Source organism: Syngnathoides biaculeatus, chromosome 6 (assembly GCF_019802595.1).
Source record: "Syngnathoides biaculeatus isolate LvHL_M chromosome 6, ASM1980259v1, whole genome shotgun sequence".
In the NCBI taxonomy this organism is placed as follows: Eukaryota; Metazoa; Chordata; class Actinopteri; order Syngnathiformes; family Syngnathidae; genus Syngnathoides; species Syngnathoides biaculeatus.
This window is the reverse complement of record NC_084645.1, coordinates 24,222,729-24,236,026: the sequence shown is the minus strand read 5'-3', so window position 1 is coordinate 24,236,026 and position 13,298 is coordinate 24,222,729. Positions and strand designations below refer to the sequence as shown.

At 42.9% G+C, this 13,298-nt stretch overlaps 1 protein-coding gene and 1 long non-coding RNA gene across 6 annotated transcripts in view; one reads left to right on the top strand and one right to left on the bottom strand.

Moving 5' to 3' along the window:
- The window catches only part of LOC133501893 (uncharacterized), a 207,149-nt gene that overhangs the window by 128,773 nt on the left and 65,078 nt on the right, over nucleotides 1-13,298 (bottom strand). The window lies entirely within an intron of this gene.
- The window catches only part of cspg4 (chondroitin sulfate proteoglycan 4), a 78,590-nt gene continuing 76,598 nt past the window's right edge, over nucleotides 11,307-13,298 (top strand). Inside the window, exon 1 of the mRNA XM_061822042.1 lies at nucleotides 11,307-11,438. Within this exon, the coding sequence (XP_061678026.1) occupies nucleotides 11,366-11,438 (73 nt within the window). The 5' untranslated portion in view covers nucleotides 11,307-11,365. The remainder of the gene's footprint in view (nucleotides 11,439-13,298) is intronic.

Below are 13,298 nucleotides of genomic sequence, written 5' to 3'. Positions count from 1 at the left end.
GAGTGTTCACACGCATGAATCAGTTCGTTCCCAGCGACTCGAACGATGACTCTGGCATTTCGTATATCCGCATCTGACCGGTCGTTGAAAACAATCGCTTCTGACGGAAAAGACTATGATTATGTTTATTCCGCATTGTGTCTGTTCACATGGGATCGTCATCCCAAACAAAACGCATCACACAGTGCATTTTTGTCTTGAAATATTCCGGATAAGATGTATAAACGTGGTATTTTAAACTGTATCATGTGAAGAGAGACGTCTGGACAAGTGGGCGCTCCACCAGGGGGCACTGCTAAAACCTCTCTTGACCTGGGGGCTGCTCTGGTGGGCCAACCAGCTGCAGATGATCCCACCAAGATCTCACTGGAGTGCGTTGGGGTCTTTTCACAGACTTTTGGACAAGAAAGGATAACTGTCTCCAAGTTTAGCCTGCAATGTACATTACTGACCCTTAGTGCCTGAGTAGTTGTAATTACTGTCTAATACTAGAGGGAAGGAGCTTTTCTTTTGTGAATTTCGCATGTGGAAAAATACTGCATCGTGTCCACTTTTGTAAATTTATGTGAAATATTAAGCGAATGACGCATCCTGACTGAGTAGCATTTGAAGTGAACTGCATTTCACTAAAATGGTGCTTTTGATTTGCTTTCATTCTGTGCTTGTACTACAAAAAAAAAGCAGAAACATTTTTTCCAGCGTGATCCTAAAATGATTACATTTGAGTTCAAGAAGGGAATGGCAACATGGAACTCAAAGATATGAGACAACTTCCTCTGTCAATAAGACACTACACACATAAGCTACGCTAACTTCACCATTTAGCTCACCAGTAGTTGGTGAAATATAAACTAATCTTTATGTCAATTAAGCCATGAATTGGTAAGACATTAAAATGACAGAGTACAAAGACTGAAACGGGAAACTATGCCATTATAAAATGTTTGCGAAGATGTACCATAGACATGTCTAGATGTGTCGCATTTCCCCGCGCAGCACCTCCGCGTAGCCCAGTGGCTAGCTTGCCGCGCACAAGTAATAAAAAAATTGTTCGGGGAAAAAAGCCGCGGAGCTCATCTCTCATGATTGTCCTGTTTTAGTCACATGCTATGATGACGTACTCTACGTACCTCCCGGGTTCAAATACCACTTTCTTGATCGATTTTGAGGAACAATTAAAAAGGTATCATCTGGTCATTCAGGTCCATTTGTTGAAGCACTCTTCCAGAGTTGCCATTGTTTTTGTTTTGTTCCTTATTACGGAAAGGAAAGGGGAAAAACATCTACTGGAAACGACCAAAATGTGCTGAGGGAACTCCGTCCTGTGTCGTCCTAGCCAACACCAGACATAACGACACCTCTGACTTGGGGAAGAACTGCAGCACATCTTCAAAAACTACGCGCTTGATGTCCACGCAGTTGTAAGTATAAAGAGGCAGTAATGCAATGTCATGGAGTGAACTTCATAAAGGGCAACATACAAAGAGAACAAAGTTAATGACTCTCATTTAGCTATTATTAATAATAATTACAGCTAATATATCTGAGGAAATAGAGATGTAAAAATGTAATTTTGAATGATTATAAGATAGGGTGAGAAGCTCGGTCATCCGGGAGGGTGTCAGTCTCAAGCCGCTACTCCTCCGCATTGAGAGGAGCCAGATGAGGTGGCTGGGGCATCTGATTCAGATTTCTCCAGGACGTGGTCACTAGGTCTTCCCATATCCCACGGGAAAGAGATCCTGGGGACGACCTAGAACACGCTGGAGAGACTGTCTATCAGCTGGCTGGGGAACGCCTCGGGATCCCTCCGGAAAAGCTGGAAGAAGTGACTGGGGTAGGGAAGTCTGGGTATCCCTGCTGAAGCTGCTTCCCCTGCGACCCGACCCGGAAAAGCGGGAGATAATGGATGGATGGATGGATGGATGATTATAACTCCAATATATTTTGTAACGGATTCATTTTTTTTAAAGTTTGGACTTGAATTTGACTGTAACCAAATAATGTCTTGACGTGCTTTAAATTGAGTTGGGACTTTGTTTGATTTGCGTCACAGTAACTTGGGACCTGCTTGAAACTTGAAGGTTAAATCTTACTTTCAATTAGCATATTCTGACATACTCCCAACTTCTTCAAATATCCTCCTCGTCCCCAGTTATTTAGCACTGTGTACTGTTAAATTAATAAACTGCTTCTGATCATTTAGCCTCAACATGGTACATTCATCAGTATCAGCATAGAGGAGTCCCACTTTTGCAGAGATTAAAGGTGCTCCGTCCCGACGTTGGCCTAATCTATGAATCTAATATGAATATCGAGGGGGGAGGGGGGGGGACACAACAAATGAAGGGGTGCCAAATAAAATCTCGCCTGTGGCGCCTTATACAGTAGAGGAATAGATTAATTGCGTTGTCTTTCATTTAAATGGGAAAGATCATTTGAGACGCTAGCGCTTTGAGTTATGAGTGTGGTCACGTAACGATATATAATCGCATCTCAAGGCGACACTGTGTCATCATACAGCTCACATGCTAATGCTTTAACTTTTATTGTGATCTTGTTCAACCATGTATTTCTCTTGCAAACATAGAATCCGATCGGTTTTGGTGATATCGTACATTTAAGAGTCTAGTTAGGTGTTTGTTGCTTTTTAACGATATTTAACACGGTATATGATCTATTACCACAGCTCATTAATGATGGTTTTGCCGGGGTTTAGCTTTTAGAAGCAACACTGACTATCGGTTATCGAATGGAGATCCAAAATGCATGGACGGAGAGTGCCCGTGACAGCAGCCTATTTGTACTCTGTACTCTAAAATACGTCTTTAAAAGCACTGAAAGCTCAGCCGTGTTTTCTCATTAAGTAAACATGTAAACGCCACCGACTGGAAAAAAAAAACCCACAAAAACGTGACAATTATCTTCCTACATAGAAAGGAAAAGCACGTCTGTGTGCAGTGTATCAAAAAGCCAATTAAGTCGACATCGCTGTCAGAAAATAGCCAGCGGAAGAGGATCTCAAATTAGAAGGCTGAAAAATTATATCTGCCATGCTCTTTTTATTATCTCCCGTAGTTGATTGCGAGGCTGCAATTGCGAGTGCGGAGAGTTTGTCCTGTCGGTGAACTGACTATCAGGGACGGTCACCCGGGAGACGCAACGACGCCGTATTGATTCAAATCCTTTCACCGACGCTGGAGAAGAGAGACAGATTAAATCAATTCCTCCGGCATTTTTGTCAGGACTTGAACAAGAATTTGAAGGAAACATACGATATTATGTCCCCACCACTCCAAACACACAATTGCTTAGATACCTTTAAAGTCCCTGTAAAGCAAATCCAGAGATTTTTTTTTTTTCTAAATGAATTATATGTATTAATTTAGAGCATTTTGTTGCTGGCAATGAGTGGAGGCACATCAGAGAGAGTAAGTGGAAGAGCAAGGGGGGGGGAAAAAGAGTTCTGCATGTCACAGCTAGCATGTGGACATCGCACTGGTTAGGCCATGCTTCAGCCCAATTGACTTGTTGTCTAGGAAAAGTTCTGTGATGCAAGCCACCGGAGGCCTTAACCGGATATGGATACGGATTTGTTAACGTGCGGCCATCAGAAAGCTGCTGGATGAAGTAGCATCCATTCTTCTAGATCGGGGGTCGGGATTACTTTTAGATTGAGAGAGCCATACACGCCAAATGTTTTAAAACATAATTTCAAAAGAGCCATACAATGTTTAAAAAACTAAAGACAGTTGTATATGTGAATTTATGAAGAAGCAACACTTTTAGAGTACAATAAAGTCTCTGAATTCTTTTAAAGCCCGGGTGTCATCCCTATGAATGTTCTAAAAAAGATATTGTAATGAAAAATACATATGACATTATTCACTTCAATGTCTATACGAAAAAATAAATGTGAGCGGAGAGCGCGTCATCCATGCGCAAAGTTGCAGAAGTGTCATTCTACGATATCCAAGTGGTCGCCATATTGGCTGCGTCCTCCTGTCCGTGACGTCGCCCCGGACATTCGCAAATCAAATCAAAGCCGTCGCAGTACTTTACTGCCTACCTTGTGATTTGGAACCCACGAAGCTCTCATCCTCGGCACCCGTGCAATCCATTTTTCACAACTAACAAACTCATGAAGGCGAAATCCATTCTCCCGAGTGTTCGAGCAATGTCCATTTTGGCTAACACGAAGGAATAACGAGCTACCTTCCCGGAGGTAAAACTAAATGGAAACGAGGGGGCGCCTCTGTCCTGTACGTCACTTCCTGCTTCTTCTCGAAAACAAATCCCTCGAGAGGATTTTCATGGCGGGAGTTACAAAAAGCTGTATATGTCAAAATCATGTTTTGTGGTGAAAAAACACATGGGACCATATTGGCTGTGTGTTTTTCATTAATAATATACCAAAACTCATCCATTTCATGACACTTCACCTTTAAATAACATTATGACGTTGCTAACCAATGGTGACAAAAGTACTTCTTATCATTAACCCTCTCTGGACCAAATAAAATTTTGCAGAGAGAAAAATCGGATACTTTCACAAAATGATGCTCTGGACTTAAAATTTTCAATTATATTGAGCCTGTTGCAAAATTGCAACCCCTGCCCAGAAAGGGTTAACGAGACTTCAGATGCTTCCTGTTTTTGTTAATGGCTTGATAGTCCGTTTCATACATCGTCAGATTAATCTTTACGCAGGCGTTGAGATTTTCATCCGTTAATCGTGAACGTAATTCAATTTGATTTTCCATCATGCTGGTAGGATGGCGAACAGTTCTTGCCGACAATTATTCGTTTATCTCGTCTTTATGTGAAGTTGGCAAAATGTCGATTGGCAACGTCGAGTACGAATGCTTTGGCATACTCCCCATCTGTGAATTTAAACACACACAGCAGAACCCACCATCCCCACAAAGGCTGGCCATTCTTGTTGATAACTTCGGCACTCCTCATATTTTTATCTTTGACAAAAGTGGTTCCATCATTAGTTGTTCCGACACGATCAGGGTTAGACCCTTCTGCACCTCTGGATTACCACGCAAAAACTAGGCCAAACTGTCTCAAGGTCATTTGCATTGCCTCCCACATCTCACTACGGCACCCCACTCGGCCAAACTTTCTCTACGTCATTTGCGTTGCCTCCCACACCTAACTACGGCAACCCCACTAGGACAAACTTTCTCTGCACGACAAAAATCGCATGTGCAGTATGTCGTAATGTGGGCTCCGTGAGCCATATGCAACCAACTGAAAGAGCCAGGTATGGCTCACGAGTCATAGGTTCCCGACCCCTGTTCCAAATAAAAATGTAAAGGTGTTTGATTGACATCTAGACGTTTTCAGTGAATTCAGCATACACGGCCACTGTGTTGAAGAGAAAGGGGAACGTCTTAACGTTTTATCATTTTACGGAATTGACGGCATCTAAAATAAAATCCAGTATTCGTTGCCATTGTGCACATCTGACTGGATGTCATAGTGGAGCTTTTGTTAATTAAAAAAATAAACAGAATAGAAAATTTTCCCAGAATTCACTGACACAAATTTAGCTAAAAGCAGGAAAAGTTGAATTTTGTTTCAGAAATTGAACAAAAATGTGGTTCTAGTGACATCAACTTCACCGTTTTGCTTTGTTTTGGAAGGAACCCGCCAAAGCCTCTTGAGTGGGAACCGGGTCAACGTCTCGGTGGAGTTCCTTCCCCCACTGATTCCCGTGCATGTGTTTTAGCCAGGCTCCAACAACAGACTGGAGGAAGCGTGAACTTTAGTCGACGCAATCAAGCTAATGACAAGTGAGCTATTACTCGGCACAGTAGACGAGGAAGGCATGGTGCCGGGCGATCTGCTGTAAAAAAAAAAAAATTCCTGCCGGTTTCCTCGAGCCCCCTGCTGTAGCGTTCTTGTGAGTGCCACGAGGCTCTTTGTTCCAATTTAATTATCACAGCACTTTTTCCCCATCAACACATGATCATCAAAAAAGAGTGCCATTATTATCTGGTTCAGTCTCACATCCTGACAGCAGGAAACCGCCCCACTCCCCCTGTCAAAAAATAAATAAATAAATAAATAAATAACGCTAATGTAAGAAAAACACAGACAGAGGTTTAATCAAGTCCTCAACTTTGGGGAGCACAATGGTGGTCCGGCGGTCCGACATGATGAGATCTGAGCCCGAGTGCTGAAAGGCGAGCCGAGCGCAGATGACTTCAGAGGCGATATTTTGGGAAAATGTCCCCAGTTAACTGCTGCCTGTGAAGATGACATCAAGAGGATAAGACATGAGATCTGATAAGGACTGACTCCAAGTGCAGTGGAAATGAGTCACAACTCAAAACACGCGCTTTTATTGAAACCACGTCCAAATGTTAATACTACCCCGTGCTAGTTGAGTTGGTGGGACAGAAGTACTTTCATCTCCAAGGATCGCAACGGACCAAAGCCGCTTTCAATCTGCCTGTGAAAGCTTGATATTTTTTTTTTTTCCATGTCACTCTTCTGTATGAATGGCACTAACGGGGAATTACCAAGTACTTCTATTCATGATCTCTAGTACTTGTCTTCTTGAGGTACAAGGATGAGATGGAATCTCTTAAAACTTTGGGCAGTAAGTGCAGTACAAACTGGATTCATCAGTCATAGAAGACTCAGCAATTTTCTTATTTCAGAGGAAATATAGTCTGTTTAAACTGATGGCAGCAAAAGTGAAAACGCCCCAAAGGGAAACTGTCTGGATCGGGCCCAATCACCCACTTTCGCTCACCACCGTCAACGGTTTGAATGTTGCTACCCTCATATTTGCCATGGGAAGTTCAGAACTCTCTGAGGACCTGAAAAAATAAGGGGTTCCACATGCAGATAGGCTAGGCCACAAGAGACCCTGAAACTGAGCTGCAGCACAGTAGCCAAGACCATACAAGAGGTAGCAGGACAGCTTCCACTCAGAAGACTCGGCGACATCCGCTTGGTCAACGAAAGTCAGTGCTCAGACCAAAGATCGCGCACCGCATCAAACTGGTTTGCACGGCTGTCGTCCTATAACCAAGTCACTTCTAAAGAAGATGCGCCAACAGTTTGCTCGAGACAAGCAAACTTAGGACACGGATTTCATAGAGCAACATCCTGCAGTCTGATGAGACCCAAGATAAACTTGTTTTTGTTTGACTCTGTTAAGTGAGTGCGGCGGGAAACCAAGCGAGGAGAACAGACAAGTCGGTCTTTCCCTTAAGGTCAAGCGTGGTGGTGGGAGTGTTGTGGTGTGGGGCTACATGAGTATTGCAGAACGACAGTCCATTTTTCCTGTGTACGCTTCAATTTTCAGGTTTTGGAGGTCATAACAGAGGCATAACAAGGGGATGGCATCTGTAAATTATTTCACGATGTTATGTCATAAATATAACTGTTGTATAGAAATCAGATGTTCCTTTTCTGTGTTGAGCTTTCGAGGTAGTATCAAGAGGTCAAACAAGAGGCAGTAGTTTTGCTCTCTGAGAAAGAAGTGAGTGCCTGTAATACAATGCAGTTTTTTTTCTCCGTATACCAGGCTATTTTCCAACTTTGGATGTACTGCAGTATCAGAGGTAGGACTTGGTATGTCATGCAAAGAGAGTAGTGTGACGTTTATCATGTGATTTCTCACAACCGGTGATGATCCATGAAATTTCCAGGTTCAAGTGGAAATGGTACGGTAAATGCACTTCACAAAACAAAACCAAGACCACACATAGCAACTGATCAAAAAGTACCAAAAACATAAAACGTGTGGAAATTCAGAAGTTTAGAAGTAAAATGAAGTTCACCTGTAAAGATTATAGCACATGTGAGTCATCCTAAAACCTCACAGAAAAGCCAGATCTCTCTTTTTTGAGTCGGGTGTGTCAAAGTACGTTTTTATACTACTATATTTAAAGAACGATGTCGAAATGGAAAGAAGCGACGCACACTTGATGGTGGGAAAAAAATGAGTCACGTAGCTTCTGGAAACATAAAAATGGACACACACAACATCGTAGAGCGACCGCGTCAGTCGAGTGGAATCCTCTTTGATACTTTACGCGCAATTTAACTTATATGCGTTAAGTCTCCGCTCTTGAAACAGTTTACGAGTTTCAATACTCGAGACGGCTCACTGGTGACGTTTTCGGTATACCGTGTTCGCATATGCAGCTGGAGCACATTCACCTCCGTAGCTTTCGGCGGGTGACGACTCCGTGTTGAATTATGCATCCCGGGGAGGCGGGAGCATGTCACAGTGGTCGCGGGCTTGGGCGGGAGCCATTTAAAATGTGTCACATGCCATGCTGAAATAATCAGGGAGCTTGTTGTGTCAGAGGAGATTGTCTGCCGTAAATAGTGTCGGGTTACAAGCTCCATGTGTCGTACGGCGGGTTGTCTTAAGGCTGCAATCTCTCACAGGAGGCTCACTTGTCACTGCGTCTTAGCATATTCTTCCAAATTGAGCTATTCCGTAACACGGGGACAATTTGGGCATTTAGCGCAAGCCTGACACAGATAGCACTCTGGCACCTAGGAAACATCAACAAACATCCATCAATCCACTTTCTGAGCCGCTTACCGTCACAAGGGTCGCGGAAGTGCTGGAGGCTATCCCAGCCGTCAACGGGCAGGAGGCGGGGTACACCCTGAACTGGTTGCCAGCCAATCGCAGGGCACATTGAGACATACAGCCACATTCACAATCACACCTATGCGCAATTTAGATTGTACAATTCATGTTTCATGTTTTTGGGATGTGGGAGGAAACCCGAGTGCCACACAGGCACTGGGAGACCATGCAAACTCCACACATGGAGGGGGGGGCACCACTGTGGTTGAATAAATCCTTGCGATTAAAAAAATGGCAATTTTATTTAAATCCTAATTTGGTTTTTGTATTACTCGAATAATCAATGTTATTCATTTTTGCACTGCTAACTGGCTAAAATGAAGTACAAACTTAGTTGTATAATGATTTTTTTTATGTTGGTTTGTGATACTAAATTAGTCATGTAATTCACGTTTTCTCTTCTTCACATTAAAAAAAAAACCTGCAAAATCTGCCTTTAATTAAACATGTGTCAACAATTCCAAGTCAAATGCATAAATTCTAATTTCTTTTTTCAAAAATACATAAGGGCTATCATAGATTGTGTTTTCCCCCTCCCCTCCCAAATAAAAAAATTACATAAAGTTTGTTGAAGCCATCGCGTTCAGTGTTTACTGTCTTTACTCCATTATCTGTTTCCAATAAGTACATCAGGGCTATCAAATATTAAATTGGAAAAAATGTTTGTTGAATGCTAAATCGTCTTGTTTACAAAAACTCTTACGTAAGGTTAATTGAAAAAAATCACCGCTTATGAAAACAAAACACGCCGTTCCCCTAAAGATTCTGACCTATTTTCTATTTACGACGCAAGTATGTTAGGTTTATTAGACACTACCATATTTTCCAGACTATAAGGCGGACCGCTTTATAAGGCGCACCTTCAATGAATGGCCTATTTTATAACTTTTTTTTCAAATATAAGACGCACCGCATTATAAGGCGCATAGAATGGACGCTACAGTAGAGGTTGGGGTTACGTTATGCATCCATTAGATGGAGCTGTGCTAAAGCCTCAATAATGATCCATATATAAGACGCACCGGATTCGAAGGCGCACCGTCGGCTTTTGAGAAAATTAAAGGCTTTTAGGTGCGCTTTATATTGCGGAAAATACGTTCAATTGTCTGATTTTTTGGAAAATTTTGCTCATAGTTCATGACAATGTACATTACGACAAATGAAAATCTAATTGTCTATGAGGTATATGCAAACATGTAATTCTAGATTAAGTTGTCTGGTGTTTATAAAACACGCTTTAAATGAATAAGAGACACTCACCTCCGATGTCCACCATAACGCTTATATTGGGTTACTTTAAAATTGACGCTGATTTTAACAAGAATTGTTTGTTTCATTGCAAAACAATATGACGTCATTCATTTATTGTTTGGAGAAGTTTTCCACACTTCCAGGACATTTTAATTATAGTCCCACTTTCCTTGTCGGAGGAAATAATTTGCCGAGCGGTTGACTGCGAGATGGAGGAAAAAACTCTTGACTCCGAGCGAGAACCGGTTTAATCTTGGCAATCCGAGCAGAAAGTACTAATCCTTGTCAGGAGAGCGCACACGCTCGTTACAAGGAAAGTGGAGTGCATCAGCTACGACACTTGATTTAAGAGCTTGTTGGATTGTTTTAGCCGGGAAAAAAAAAAAAAAAAAAAAAAACTTTGCTGCATCGGTAGCAAAGAGATATGAAGCGAGAAGCTCCGCCGCACACCGGGGTATAAGGCTAATTAGCTCAGAGAGCAGGTTAGTAGAACAAAACATAAAGAAGCCGACATTGATCAAGGGAAAGGCAACAAGCGAGCTTGGCAACCTGATTGGTCTTTAATTAAAAGTAAAAGGTTTATCCTTGCAGAAAGGAGGCTGCACTCCCAGCAGGCCACTTCAATTAAAGAGGGAGACAAAAGCAGGGAATCCAGACGGGCCTGGAACTGTTTAAGCCCGTAGAACTATTGTTTGTCGGGCCATTGTTTTCCCCAATTGTCAAAGAATGAGGAGGGTACTCGAATCGGTGGTTCCGTAGCACAGGGTTGGCGTACCTGAAGGGCGGAGGTGCAGTATTGGGATGAGTGGATAACGGTCACTTACAGAATGTGAAACAGAAGCCTACCCCCCCCCACCCCCACATGTCCCCTCCCAACTGTGGTGGTTATGTGATCTGAGCTCACCGCATCTCTTTTTAAGTTACATGAAACAAAAAAGTGTTTGAAAATACATCTCTTTCTAATTTTTAATGCCAAAATTCTTTTTTTTTTATTAAAAGCGACCCTTGTGAGGATAAGCGGCAAAGAAAATAGATGGATGGATGCATGGATGATACCTTTAAAAAAATGATGTTGAGACAAAATATTACATTACACGTTGCCTGTAGGGTTCATAAAAGTTATATGAAGGAGTTTTTGATTTTTACTTTCCTTTGGGAAAGAATGAATGAGAGTCCAGAAATGTCTTCATTGTGCACGTCATGCATGTCTCAAATTGGAAAAAGCAAGAAAATAAAACAGGAAGCGATTGTTCCCTCTCGGAATATGTGTGTCAGTGTGTTTGAAAAGGTTCTGAAAGAGGGCTGGGGTTGGGAGAGGGCGTCTCTCTGCTGGTCCCTCCCTGGCCCATCCCAGCCCGGCCCCTTCGCACAGGGCAGTATCCTGTAGTAGGTCCCCAAAGTGGAAAGTCATTCGGGCCCCGGTGAATGGAGCGCGTCTAAGCAGAGACAGCGGAGGACTTAACTCGCGGCACTAAAAATATGACAGCCCTGCAATTTGCCCTGGTGGGCGCCATCCTGACCCTGCTGAGCGTCGCTGACCCCAGCAATGGAGGTAAGAACCAGTTAATTACTATCCTTGCCCCTCCCGCCTCTTTCCTCCATCCACATCTGTTCCACGTTGGCACAGACCTCCTTAATGTTTAAATTTTTATCTCAAAGAACGACTCCAACTTTTCTATGGTGGTCTCATTTCACACGCCTGATTCATTGCTCAGCGTTTGGATGAAATTCAATTCAGAGCCCCGGTCCAGGGTCTGAGGTCTGTTTCTCATCCAGAGCATTTGCGGTCTTCGCAATGTCTGCCGTCGCGCCCCCGAGACTGTTTGCGTTGAGGTTCGGTTGTCAGAGGTCAGTAGTAAGAGAAGGTGAGAAGATGAGGAATGGCGGTTATGAATCGCTCTTTCACAGGCCGCGTCAACACCGCAGGGCCTCGTTTTCTGCATATCCATACGGAGGTGGTGGTGGTGGCGAGAGAAGGGGGATGAAAGTAAGAGTGCAGTGTGAGTTTTGCCGGGTAGGCGGGGGTCCATACAATGGCTCCACAGTGCACAGGCACAAGTCAGCCTCAGTACCTTTCCCCCCCCCCCCCGATGTGACACTCTGCTTCCTCCAGAGGGCGAGTACAGTTTATCCAAGATGCACAGCGTGAATAAACGGACACATGGAGAGTTTTCACGAGCATTCCCCGCTTAATACTTTCACACATCTCTGGTATTCTGTTGATTTCATGCAGATGTAGATACATTTCATGTAAATTAGTTTACTTATATTCCTGAAAAGTACATTGACTTTTAGTGCTTGAGTTCTGTGGTTGATAGACTTCTGATTTATTTTTGCTTCAGAATGGTCTAAAATATGCCTAGCACAGTACTTCTTTTTTACCCATTCGGCTTGTCCCAATTAGGGGTCGCTACAGCGTGTCATCTTTTTCCATCTAAGCCTATCTCGTGCATCCTCCTCTTCAACACCCATAATCTTCATGTCCTCCCTCACAACATCCATCAACCTTTTCTTTGGTCTTTGGTCTGGGTTCTTTGGACTCACTCTCTCGCATCTGGACATGTCCAAACTGTCTGCTCTCTCGAACCTTGTCTCCAAAACATCCAACTTTGGGTGTCCCTCTAATAAGTTCATTTCTAATCCTATCTAAACTGCTCACTCATAGCGAGAACCTCAACATTTTCATTTCTCCCACCTCCAGTTCTGCTTCCTGTTGTTTCTTCAGTGCCACCGTCTCTCATCCCTACATCATGGCCAGCCTTACCTCTGTTTTATAAACTTTGCCCTTCATCCTAGCAGAGACTCTTCTGTCACATAGAACACCAGACACCTTCCATCCCGCTTGGACCCGTTTCTTCACTTCCTTACCACCCTTTCCATTGCTCTGTACTGTTGACCAAGTATTTGAAGTCGTCCACCCTCGCTATCTCTTCTCCCTGGAGCTTCACTCTTCCCCCATTGGCCCTCTCATTTATGTATATAAAAAAAATTAAAATTCTATCCAATTTTAGTATTAAAACACAAAATATGTATGCTCTAGTTTTAAAAAGGAACAAAAAGCCAAAGAAGAGGCAAAGCATCCAGAAGTAGACATTTGATAATGACAGGACTGAAGTTTCCGTTGGGTACAATATAGTCTCATTTAAAATCATGTAAGATTCTAAACATTGCACAACTTGTGGGTTCCCCCCCCCCCCCTAAACCTTTTGGTCATATTCTGAAATTCTAAGTTTAGAGGTCCACTGTACAATATAGCTAGTATATTTAAAATTTTAAAACAGAGACTTTCACTAAAAATGGACATTTTTGACCTGTGAAGGCCACCCTACTTCTAGTATCATAGTTGGCAGTGCCACCATATCATGGCGTTGGCCTTGTGGACAAGTATGACCGCGTCGCACGTTTGCTGCAT